This window comes from Sinocyclocheilus grahami, unplaced genomic scaffold (genome assembly GCF_001515645.1).
Source record: "Sinocyclocheilus grahami isolate Dianchi unplaced genomic scaffold, SAMN03320097.WGS_v1.1 scaffold293.1, whole genome shotgun sequence".
Classification (NCBI taxonomy): Eukaryota; Metazoa; Chordata; class Actinopteri; order Cypriniformes; family Cyprinidae; genus Sinocyclocheilus; species Sinocyclocheilus grahami.
Genome location: NW_015505472.1, coordinates 898,396 through 911,917, shown reverse-complemented (window position 1 = coordinate 911,917; position 13,522 = coordinate 898,396). Strand labels below are relative to the sequence as shown.

At 38.6% G+C, this 13,522-nt stretch overlaps 1 protein-coding gene across 1 annotated transcript in view; it reads right to left on the bottom strand.

Moving 5' to 3' along the window:
• LOC107600844 (unconventional myosin-VI-like) overlaps positions 1-13,522 on the bottom strand; it is a 64,364-nt gene that overhangs the window by 49,952 nt on the left and 890 nt on the right. The window contains exons 2-6 of the mRNA XM_016292816.1: positions 6,430-6,571; positions 3,674-3,743; positions 3,475-3,548; positions 430-559; positions 177-282 (exon numbers count right to left, since the gene is read on the bottom strand). Of these exons, the coding sequence (XP_016148302.1) occupies positions 177-282; positions 430-559; positions 3,475-3,548; positions 3,674-3,743; positions 6,430-6,546 (497 nt within the window). The 5' untranslated portion in view covers positions 6,547-6,571. The remainder of the gene's footprint in view (positions 1-176; positions 283-429; positions 560-3,474; positions 3,549-3,673; positions 3,744-6,429; positions 6,572-13,522) is intronic.

Here is a 13,522-nt window from a genome sequence, read left to right as displayed (position 1 = left end):
ATAATTTTTATTAAAAAATATATTTTCATGTCTAAAAAGAAATATTGTCCTAACTTCATCACTACTGTCAGGTATGGCAAAAACCATTTTTTTCTAAATTTGGACCCTGTATGCATGTGAGAAATACTAATTGAAGTGTTTTCGTCATTCAATAAAAATACTAACAGTTATCATACCTGAGAACAAACTTAGTGTTTTCTGTTTTTCCAGCACCCGATTCACCAGACACAATGATGGACTGACTCATCTTCAGAACCCTCATGTCTCTGTAGGCTTTATCCGCTGAGACAGAGACAGAGAGAGAGACAGACATTTCTTAAAATCACTGTCAACACTGTAGCCATCTAAAAAAAAAAATTTCTAAAAAAGAAAGACTTAGAACTGAATCCTCAAGTGTCCTATTAGACAGACGTTCAAATGCCCACTCACCAATAGCATAGACATGAGGGGGAAGTGTCCCCAATGAGCGTCCCTGATAGCTCTTAATGGTCTCTGGGGAGTAGAGTTTAGGGATGTCGAAATACGGGTTCACAGCAATCAGGATGTTAGCCACAGACGTCTGAAATAAAACGCATGGTCAGAGAACATTTAAAACGTGCATTGTTATTTGTGTGATTTTGTATTTGCAGTCTTCCATATTTTGGACAAACAGATCAATGGCTGAAGTCCCAACAATTGTTGATGTTTTAACCAGTGTCATTCAAAGCATCATACTTTCAGGTTAGCTGCGCCGTGTGGAGCGTCACTACCTCACAGGACCTAATTAAGTGCATTGGGCAACTTGATAGCGTCTGAGCAGGATTAGCTGGGTCATCTGAGACGTGAATCATGCTAGCTGGGTCATCTCCTGACAGGCTCAGGAACTGTGCTGAAGAGCGTACACTGACAGTGGGACTGCCGTCTCTCAGATGAGAGGCTAATAAGGGCTACTGGAGCACGACAATAACATGCCCATCAGCTCCATACCTGCAGGCATGCCTGCCAATGAGATCTACGCCCTACACTGCCCTGAGGTGATTGTTAAGCAAAATATTTGAATACATCATGCATTTTTTTTAAGATTTAATGACCCAAATCTGTTAAAAATTGTAAGTGCAGTTTCATTAAAAGAGGCTTTAATTCATCAGACAAGCAATTTGTTATACATATTTAGGTTATGGGTGTAATTTAAATTGCTTAGCTTAAAGGTGTCATATGATGCAATTTCCATTTTTCCTTTCTCTTTGGAGTGTTACAAGCTCTTAGTGCATAAAAGTTGCAAAGACTAAAGTCTCAAATCCAAAGAGATATTCTTTATAAAAGTTAAGAGTCAGCCACACCTACCTAAACCGTCTCGTTCTAACACGCCCCCACATATCTACGTCACGATGTGGGAAGATTTGCATAAAGCCGCCCAAATGTTGACGCAAAGAAAGAAGGCTTTTAACTTTTATTCTCACTGTAGTATTGTTGCCGCCGCTGCCATGTCGTGGAGCCGCTGTGTGTTCCGTTGTGAAAGCGAAACTACTCTGTTTGGCCTTCCAAAAGAGGACAATATCCGCGTCATGCCTAGAGCTGATCCGTGGTGGTCGCTGAGGAAATACATCAACTGTGGTTCGCCGGATCGGCTTTCACCGTGGACGAAGCGGAGTCCAGCCCGGGGTCGTCACATGTGGTTGCCGCAAGCCTGCCGGCCGGACGCTACTTCGTCGAATCTGCCGGCCACCGCTCATTCTAGCCGCCAGCCGCCGCTCATTCAAGGCCGCTGTGTGTGACGTTTCTTTGTGAAAGCGAAACTACTTTGTTTGGCCTTCCAAAAGAGGACACGACTAGAAATCAGTGGTTAAGTTGTATTTACAACACTGTTCCAGAACAGTTCAACCCAAATATTCATGTGGTTCGCCGGATCGGCTTTCCCCGTGGACGAAGCGGAGTCCAGCCCGGGGTCGTCACATGTGGTTGCCGCAAGCCTGCCGGCCGGACGCTACTTCGTCGAATCTGCCGGCCACCGCTCATTCTAGCCGCCAGCCGCCGCTCATTCAAGGCCGCTGTGTGTGACGTTTCTTTGTGAAAGCGAAACTACTTTGTTTGGCCTTCCAAAAGAGGACACGACTAGAAATCAGTGGTTAAGTTGTATTTACAACACTGTTCCAGAACAGTTCAACCCAAATATTCAGATGTGTGTAGCACATTTTATGGAGGACTGTTTCCTGATCCTGGTAGAGTAGACTACAATGCCGGCTGTTCTGACTCACAGACTGTAAGTAGGTTGTTTATTTATAAAGAATTTGCCACTGACGATTCAAACGCGAGTTTTGAGCAGTGTAGAGTAGCGCTTGTTGTTTGTCATTTCTCCGATCACAAATGCAGACATGGTTTTATGTACTATAAAAAGACAGTACAAGTCATTATAATCAGTAATTATGTCCCCACTGGATGCAACAAACGCCTCGTTTATAATGGGTTTTCATGTTTTTGTCTCGTCGCTCCGGCCGGACAGGGCATCACAGTATGGTAAGGGACGTAACATTTCCGTCACATGCTTAAACCTTCCGATGAGCTTTGTAAAAATCAACGCGTTTCAGAAATTGCATTGAGGAGAAACAATAATGTACAGTATGTGGGAAATAATGTGTTTTTTTAACCTTAAACCGCTCAAACACATTTCATTACACCAAATACACAAAATAATGTTCTTTTTAGCAACATCATTTGACCCCTTTAATATGCAGAGACAACTCAGGTAGGTTCTGTGGTGCTTTAAAAACCCATGAGCAACCCAACCTACCAATACATCAACATTGGCTCCAACAATGGTGTGAGCTTAGGGCGGGACTATCTGTTCGTCTAACCAATGGAAAACGGGGGGACAGCAATAGAGCATGTGTGAAGACTTTTAAATTTTCACCTTTTCTGTGAAGTTGGATCTGGAAGTATTTTTTCCATAAATTTTTCCCATAGAGATTAAAAAAAAAGTCACAAGCCAGCCAGCTATGAGCACTGACTGCTGAGATCTTTTAGCATGATTTGCTCTTTACAGAATCATGGGTAATGTAGTTTTTCCATTAGGAACTCCGCTGCTAAACACGATTATTTGAAAAACAGTTTGAAATAATGCGGGCTGAAGGCTTCAACAAAAGCATATACCATTGATTAACATCCTCGAAGCTCACAGTAAGTCTGTTTTCAAATGTTTATAAGTAATTGTTAAAAATCAATTTCCCTATGGTGAAAATCAATGACATTTTTACTTGGTTTGAAAGACTTCTGTGTGAGCAGATCTTCATGCATCAGCATCACTACACTATTGACAATAGATAATGGACCTTTTTTCTCTGCAAAATTTTGCTAATGTGTCTACACCCTAAATCTGTCAAATTGTACCCTGCTTATGTTATGAGTTGGCCAAGTATTTGTGTATATGCATAGTTTTGGCCTTGGAAAAGGGCACAGAAATTATGGAAAACAAGAATTCAGAACAGGAATTTGACTTACATAGATCAAGTCTTTGCTGTAACGGACACAGATGTTGTTTAGAAGAGTGGCCTCATTTAAATACATTAGAGAACCTGGAAGTAAATATGTAAACACGTAAGTAAATATATTCCAAGTAAATATGGGAATATCATTGAACATCATAAGATTAACTATTCAACATGATACTAATGGCTGATACGGTTACAACTATACTTACAGTTGTCTTCAACATGTTTGTTCACATCGTCCTCAGCAGGAAAGACTTGATTGATGGGGGCCAGGAACGTCTGCAAAGTCAAAATGAGCATTGTCAACTCTTGTGACCTCTGGCCAAATGAAAAACTTGGCCTAACAATACCTGCCTACATTGACCTGTTTCTCCATATTATTAAAAGCGCACACCATTTACGACCACACAGAAGATTAATGGGACAAAAAACAAGTAGATGATGACAGATGTTTGTTCTCTCATTTCCTACTCTGTCTGGTTACTTTCAGCGAGGTGTAAAGCTATAAACACTCAAGGTCTTCATACATTACGACTGCGCAAACGACACTGAAGAGCGGTGCTAGGTCAGCCATGACTGATTGTGTCTAATGGTGGCCATAATGTGGAGAAGAAACAGTAAAGTCATGTTAATGTGAAAGGTAAGAACATAAGCTGTGAAATCCATTACATGACACATTATAAGACACCCAAAACTGCCCATCACACCAGTGCGTTATTCAGAGCTAGATGAGACAGGCTGACCTTTCTCAGACAACTCATCTCATCCCTGCTGACTTTCCTGACTTTCCACTCCCTCACTTTTATATAAGCCATTTAAAGTTATTATCTGCCTCAATGTCATGGTTATCATCTACCTCTTTGACCTAAAAAACACACACAACCTTAATATATATTCAAGTGGGAACTTCTCACACATTGTTTATCTTTGTTTAATAAAAGCTAATGTGCCACTGACAAATAAGAGTCACTGATGAAGAAAAAAAATCTATCGCTTCTTACAGTTCTTAGAAATTTACTCTTTGTATTATTCTTGTTGGTTTCACATGGTTTTGAAATAGATTAAAAAAAGTTAAGAAATTTAGGGTTTAAAAAAAGATTAATAATAAATAAATAATAAATACTATAATTTAGTAATTCATATTAATTATATAATTAATTTATTGCTTATTTTAATACGTTTCTGAGGAGTTGCACCACATGACATTTTACAACTTGAGCTGACTTTGTCATAAGAATGTCAAAAAGAAAACTGATATTTTCAGACTTACTGACCTTGACAAATAGTCATAAGGATTTGCAGGCGACCTATCTATGATATCTTTTCCTGTTCTGTTTGTTTGTGTGTATGTGTCTGGCTGCACCACATGACTTAATTTCAAATATTAACAACATGAAATCAAAATGGACTATTCTTATTTTTTATGGAATATTGCAGTGTTTATTATAAATGATTTATCCGTGTACATCGTTCCTTTTTTTAAATCATGTACCCCTGTAATCTTTAATCAAAATAACATCCCATCCCCTTTGCACTGGCATCTCTTCTCTGGCTGCGTTTACACTTGGCATTAACATGCGATCACCATGATCTGATCAAGCAGATCGGATCATCAGTCAATCAGGACATGGCGCGTTTACACTTGGCAACATCAGCTGACTTCTCGATCTGGATAACCGATTGGATCTGTATTTCCCGCGCTATATTTAAATAAGTCTGCGGTGCAAAGTCGACCTGAAGTGGTGGGTTTTCTTTTGAAAACTATTGTCAGTCGCGGGACATTTTGCAAATTAAAATAAATGTACGAGTCTCACTAGCGCTCTGTTCATCCGACAGATCGGGAGAGAGGGGACGGCGTTTGGCGTGATGTCGACCTGCGAATGCAGACACGATGGCTGGATTGCGTTTACATTACACTGAGATCCGATCACAATGCATCCTCGACTACCTCTGGACCAGGACACGCTGATCGGATAACATTCCGATCAGAAGCGAGTTTACACTTGTCTTTTCAATGTGTATATGGACAACATCCGGATACAGGTCACATGTTAATGACAAGTGTAAACACAGCCTCTGATGACACGTCTGCACCAGCACGAGGAACGGGACAATAATCAATCCCCTCCAGCAATCTGTCACTCACATGAGATCACAGCAATTAGCAAATGACAACCTAATCAATTCCTGATGGACAAAATCAAGTCCATCCTTAAATTTTTTTCTTTTTAAACTTTTCCTTCATGCCAACTTTAATGAGCAAGTTTTTTTTTTTTATAATAATACAATTATTCAGAACTAATATTAACTTAATTTTAACATGTTATTTCAATATTTCAATTAAAGATCCTGAGGATGAACCCTAACCCTAAAATACACCTTGCACCACTTTTAGACAAGAGTTATTACATTATTTAGTCAACTTTCCTTGTGAGAATGTCCTCACAAGTCGCTTTTGTCAGGTTTTTCATTTTCAGAAATATCACACACAGTGCTACAGTCTCTAAGGGAGCATGTAAGCAGCTGAGACACAGGTGGCTTTTTTTAGTCTAATGAACCTACACTGTGTGTAACGTGATTCGCACACCTGCAGCAGGTAGAGCTCATTACTTATTCAAAGCCCCTGCAAGTGACACCCTTACATGGCACAGCACAATTCCACATACACGTTCTCACATTTTACCTATTGCTCAGATACCTGGAGGCCTTTTATACACATCATGAAGTTAATCAAGTGTGCGGTGGGAAAAACTCAGCACGTTAGCAGAAACGCTGATCACATGACCACCTGTGGTACCCTGGTCTCAGTGGAGGGATAGAGCATCAAAGGTGCTTGGCAACTAAGCTAAGTTGTCCCTCGTATGAGTCACAATAATGTGGCATTAAATCAATGGCCGCCACCTGCTTGATCACTGGATAAATGCTAACAGGATGCATTTCAAGGGCAGTAAAGCTGATGTCTTACCTTTCCTCTCTGACTGAGAGGTTCTATGGTGAGGGCATCCGCACCGATATCCACTATCATGCCCAGCTGGAACCCGTCGGTTGGGTGGGGCGCCCACACAGGCTTCCCATCCTCCATTGCACCCCGCAGCTACACCGCAGCTCTGGAAGACACACACACACAAGTTTAAACACTGACTTGGCTGGCAGTATGCAGAAAAGTAATTGTTTTGTTTAACACAAACCACGTGACCGTAAACAAAATGTCTTTCAGCATGCTGCAAGTGGAGGCCGACAAGGTTGTCTCTAGTACAGACGATGATAATGAAAATAACAAAACAACTTACATTCATTAGCCACTTCAAATTCTTGATATGCATAATGAACAAATACACACTGAAACTAGACCATGCAATTCTGGCTGCCTCAATATTAGTGTTCTGAGTGGTTGCCAGAGAATTGTTAGCGAGTCCTGAGAGGTTGCTAGATCATTCCTAGTGTGCTCTGGTTGCAATGGCATTGGTAAAACCCCTTTCCACTATGTCCCACATTTGTATATGATTTTCGCATTTTGCTCCCTAGTGGCAGATGTGCAGAACTTTCAATTTGGCCATGAAGCAGCTGTCACCCTCCACTTATTCACCATGGTAAAATAAATAAATAGTGTAGGCCTATACAGGTGCATCTCAATAAATTAGAATGTCGTGGAAAAGGTCATTTATTTCAGTAATTCAACTCAAATTGTGAAACTCGTGTATTAAATAAATTCAATGCACACAGACTGAAGTAGTTTAAGTCTTTGGTTCTTTTAATTGTGATGATTTTGGCTCACATTTAACAAAAACCCACCATTTCACTATCTCAACAAATTAGAATACTTCATAAGATCAATAAAAAAAAAACATTTTTAGTGAATTGTTGGCCTTCTGGAAAGTATGTTAATTTACTGTACATGTACTCAATACTTGGCAGGGGCTCCTTTTGCTTTAATTACTGCCTCAATTCGGCGTGGCATGGAGGTGATCAGTTTGTGGCACTGCTGAGGTGGTATGGAAGCCCAGGTTTCTTTGACAGTTGGCTCCAGCTCATCTGCATTTTTGGTCTCTTGTTTTTCATTTTCCTCTTGACAATACATATAAATAACTACTTCAGTCTCTGTGCATTGAATTTATTTAATATACGAGTTTCACAATTGGAGTTGAATTACTGAAATAAAGGAACTTTTCCACGACATTCTAATTTATTGAGATGCACCTGTATGTCCACAGAAAATAAATGACCGTCAATATGTTTGAAAGCAAAGCACAGCAGGTTTACTAAGGATAAACAATTCAAATAATTATGTAATAATTATATTGGATATTATTCATAACCGCCAACTTTACATTCACATTTGACACTTTAAGCCAAAGCGACTAGCATTCAAGATACATTTTTCCAAAGCATGCATTCTCTGGGAATCAAACCCATGACCATTGCTTGAGGTATTCCCTACTGTTGGACGTACAGGAAGGCTACTTACAGAAATAGCATTTAAAAATTAATATTTTAGTGCAAAAGTGTTGGCAATTCTTACCTCACACTTACAGTTTTGATTAGAATTCATCACATCCTGTCAGGTGGTCACATACTGTACGATCTTAGCTGCAAAACTTGAAATATTTCAATGCATCTGAAGCTTAAATTGTATCCACAAATTCTGCATAAATTTGGTTGGAACGTCATGAAGCTCCTGTACTACTCTTCATTGGAAATTAATGACTTTTGTTCTGTCATTTGTCAGAGATGAAAAGCACAGCTTTAGTGTTTTCTGAGTGGTTGCTAAGAAATTGCTAGGGTGTTCTGTGTGGTTGCTAGGCCTTTTCTGGTATTTGTTTACTGGCCTAACTCAAAAGAGTCAATGCTTGTGTCTCATAGAAGTACTTAGATTTCGTCACTTCATGCATATTTACTGATTAGATGTCTATTGAATCATGAAAATGCCAAGTGTAAACACCCTCCAGTATGCGAGAAGGATAGCAATCTGATCACTCAAACTTTAAACTTTGAGACACATACGAGACCCAGTTTAATTGATTGGAAATACATCTGGTTATTCAGGCCATATATGCAAACTTTATTCTTCCATTAACAAGTGTATGGGAAGTGTATGGAAATTTTATTATTCTATTAATCATCTGTAAGTTGAAAATCATGCACTTTGTTCAAATTCCATACTATGAACAATATTAATTGTGATGCATGCCTTAGCAAACACTATGGTTTGATTTAGGGATGCGCAATATTATCGGAACATTATCCGAATCGGCCAATGATGGCTTAAAATGTAAAATCAGCATCAGCATCGGCCCAATGGGAAAAATTAGGTCGATATGCCTTGCTGATAAGACGAATAACTCACATGTGCTCAGGGTGTGCTAACGATAAGATCACGTCGGCAGTGTAGTCATTCTTGAAGCGAACTTTTGCCTGAATGGTGATTAGATTCACTGTTTTGGATTGCCACATTTAATTTGAGAATACAAGTACAGAATGACGCGAGTGGCGTGCCATATAGAGTCATCAGTCACTAGCCAGTGCAGCAGCAGCAGCAGCAGCCTCCCCCAGGTCCTAATGCCCATCCAGTAAGTCCTTTTAGGCCGCTGTTGGCCTACTTGTAATAAAATGAAAGTAAAATACACAAATAACATGGTGTTTCTAATCAAATAAATCAGTAATTGATGTCATAATAGCATGAGTATATTTTGATTTAATATATTGGTATCAGCATCTATGAGTTGAAAAATATCGGCATATCGGATATCTGCAAAAATCCAATATCGTGCATCCCTAGTCTGATTGGTCTCATATTATTACGAAAGGTAAAAATGTGTTCTTTTATGCCGACTAATGATGTTTTGGAAAATTAGGCCACTCTCAGACAAATGTGCCATCTACTGTGGACTTGTCATTTCAACAACAGGTCTATGGAGATATTTTAGTCTCCTGGCTTGTTTCTCCATATTTTTTTGTTGATCTTGTTATTCCCTTCAGGTATGGGCTTAACCTGTAATAGTGGATTGCTCTCTGAGCCATCTTTATCTGCACTGACTCTCCACTTGAGAGAACAGTTGGTGGCCCTATCTGATCTCTTTCTGATCCTACCATAAACCATTGACTTCTTCAATATAATTCCCTATTAAGATCAGGTGATATAACTGAAGCACTGGATGCCATCCGTTAAGATCCATGAGATCCACTGAGGGCCGCAGACTGCATGACCTGTAACTGAACTGCTGTCAAAGTCTACAAAAACAATAATGGCTAATCACAAGGACGTTATTACACCTGGCAAGAATACAGCACTGACTTTATGTCAAAGACGTCTGCTGTGCGTAGGGCTGGGTATCATTCAAAAAAATGTATATCGTACCGATACCTTGACTTCGATACCGGTTCCTGAGCGATACTTTTTTCGATACCAATTTTATTAAATCCATTTTAACAAGATTACATTACCTCAAAAAAAAAATTTGGTTTTATTTTTCAGCTCGTTGAGGTTTTTACAGACTCAAAGACTGATCTCCTGAGCCACTGCACAAAGGAACAAAATGTAACTAACCAACAAAATTAATCAGTGCAAATAGTTTTCAGTTTCCACATCTTTTAGGCTACGTTTACACTAGTGCGTTTTTGCTTCAAAACGCATAGCTTAGAATCATCATTTCTATGCATTTTCCACTGATTTACTGATGAGCATTAACATTTTTGGTCGTGTAGTGTGGACGGAGATCTTTTCTGAAACGCAGTATTGATGGTATTGAGCTCAGACAAATGTGCCATCTACTGTGGACTTGTCATTTCAACAACAGGTCTATGGAGATATTTTAGTCTCCTGGCTTGTTTCTCCATATTTTTTTGTTGATCTTGTTATTCCCTTCAGGTATGGGCTTAACCTGTAATAGTGGATTGCTCTCTGAGCCATCTTTATCTGCACTGACTCTCCACTTGAGAGAACAGTTGGTGGCCCTATCTGATCTCTTTCTGATCCTACCATAAACCATTGACTTCTTCAATATAATTCCCTATTAAGATCAGGTGATATAACTGAAGCACTGGATGCCATCCGTTAAGATCCATGAGATCCACTGAGGGCCGCAGACTGCATGACCTGTAACTGAACTGCTGTCAAAGTCTACAAAAACAATAATGGCTAATCACAAGGACGTTATTACACCTGGCAAGAATACAGCACTGACTTTATGTCAAAGACGTCTGCTGTGCGTAGGGCTGGGTATCATTCAAAAAAATGTATATCGTACCGATACCTTGACTTCGATACCGGTTCCTGAGCGATACTTTTTTCGATACCAATTTTATTAAATCCATTTTAACAAGATTACATTACCTCAAAAAAAAAATTTGGTTTTATTTTTCAGCTCGTTGAGGTTTTTACAGACTCAAAGACTGATCTCCTGAGCCACTGCACAAAGGAACAAAATGTAACTAACCAACAAAATTAATCAGTGCAAATAGTTTTCAGTTTCCACATCTTTTAGGCTACGTTTACACTAGTGCGTTTTTGCTTCAAAACGCATAGCTTAGAATCATCATTTCTATGCATTTTCCACTGATTTACTGATGAGCATTAACATTTTTGGTCGTGTAGTGTGGACGGAGATCTTTTCTGAAACGCAGTATTGATGGTATTGAGGCAAATCGGGTCGGTGCTAAAAAGTATCGAACACGATACCCAGCCATACTTGAGCGGGTGAGGAAGAACGTGACAACCACTCCAGGTTTGGTCCAGGGCAACTTTTCCTCTCTGGCACTCTGACAACGGCCCAGTCCCAAGAATTCACCACGGCGCAATTATCAATTGTCAAGCATGCTAACTAACCTCATTACATGCTCAGAAGTGTATGTGTGCCAATCACTCGAGTCTCACATGAGTCTTTTGAAAGGAACAAAGACTTCAGAACAAGGCATGGGTATATATGCTTGTTCTGGAGCATTGCTCATCAGAAAACTATCTGGCACGTCACTTCTCTCTGAATGCTCGGTTCTGTGCTGGATCAGTCTTGGGAAAATGAGATGTTTGATGTGATGTACTAAAACATAACGATCTGGTGATTATGTTCGTCTTTTTTAACATGTACTCACAATGTGAACATATTTTAACTGTGAAGCAGAAGTTATAACTGGAACTAAACCTTTTGTCCAATGACTTTCCTTGACTTAGTTTTCCTTGTTCAGACTGAGGTTATTTTGAAGATCCGGCTGATTTCTCATTGCTTTGATTTGTGACTTTAACACAGTAGCATGCTAATCAGATGTGACCCAAATATGAGCGATCAAGTGGAAGTACTCAAAGACTAAATGAGACCAAAGTTCATGTGGCACAATGCCCTTCACTTGGATTTTCAAGGATTTAATAAGAGCCGGCAGCTATATGTGCAGTATTATAGTTCCCATGGTTAATCATTCTAGCTACCAGATAATGATATAAACTCGGTGGCTCCACCAGTCCCAAAGAAGGAAGTGCCATGTTTAAATAATAATTAAAAAAAACAATAATAATATTTATCAGGATGAACTGTGGGTAACCTTTAAAGATGAATCTTCATTATAAGTTCTTATATCAGTTTTAACATTAACTTAATGCTTACACAACATTTCATTTTGATAAAAGCTTTATAATTATGCGTCACAATGACGGCACTGCATTAGACACACAATAAAAACGTTTTATGGCTATATTCTGTGCAGATGGCCATCGAAAGTGAAGAAGGCTTTGTTGAAAAAGCCTGAGAGACATTGAAACAAGTGATATAAAAGAGAAAATGACCTCTAAACCAAAGTTGCCTATAGCAACATGTAAATATTGGTGCAGAAATTTCAAGCAAGCATCATGCAATACACTTTTTATCATAAAAAATAAACCATCTAATAAAATGGCTCAATATCCACTGATAATGAACACACAAGTCCTTTTAAAGCATACTTGGCAATGCAAGATACAGTCTCTTCCACAAGAATCAACACAGATCCAAAATAACAACAAAAGTGTGAGAAACACTCCACGTCCGCATTACTGTGATAGTCAACAACAGATATTTCTTTCAAATAAACATATCATCTGAAGCTACATGTTTCCAGTGAGACAATCATAGAGATGAGTAAATGCACATAATTACGTTGTCATAGGCAATGGCTCGGGGTCAAAGAGCTGCGAGTTTCCTGTACCACACATACTGTATCCCTCCCTCCTCCCCCCTTCCTCTGCTCCTGCTCTCTTTATAGCCAGAGAATATGGAAAACAGGACGCAACAGGATGCAAAGAGGCCAGTGTCGTTGGGACTTCCAAAGCCAACATTTTACTGTGCTTTTGCTGGGTTCTATAAATATTCAAATGAGTGCTCTAATATGCAAGAACTGAAAAAAAAAAAAACCTTAATCCAAATGTTAGTTGATGTGCAGGTTTCTAGTTGGTAATGAAAACTAACAGGCCTATGCTTTTGAAACTTCATAATCCTGATTATGCAGAATTTTTGAAAGCCATTGCTTTGATGATCAGTTAAAATAGATTTTGCATAATTGTGTGTCCTCAGCAGGGATGGGAGGACATTTCTTCTCTGTACAAAGGCAGGGATGTCATTTATAGAAATACAGGGCAGCTGTGAGTGAGTGAGTAAAATGTTTAATTAATCGAAATATTTTCATTTTTTTAACTAGCTTTTATTGCTAGAACTTATTTACAATATTTTTTAAAAAATTAAATAATTAAATAGAAAAAAAAATTTTTACGGACATTTCCGTTAACCCTAAAACACAATGGAATGAAGTGCAAAACTCAAAATACAAGTGAAACACCTGCAAGTAAGTAAATAAATGAATAGTTGAATAAATAAATATAGAAAATTCCTTCATATTAGTACAGTACATTGTGCCCCATTTTATCGGATTTTTTTATAGGATATATTAGGGGTGTAATAATACACTCATGTTTACATATTAATAGTTTAATAGATATTAACAGATATAAATATTTTTTAATATTTAAAAAAAAAAAATATATATATATTTATATATATATATATATATATATAATTGTTTTTTCTTTTAATGTTAAAAAA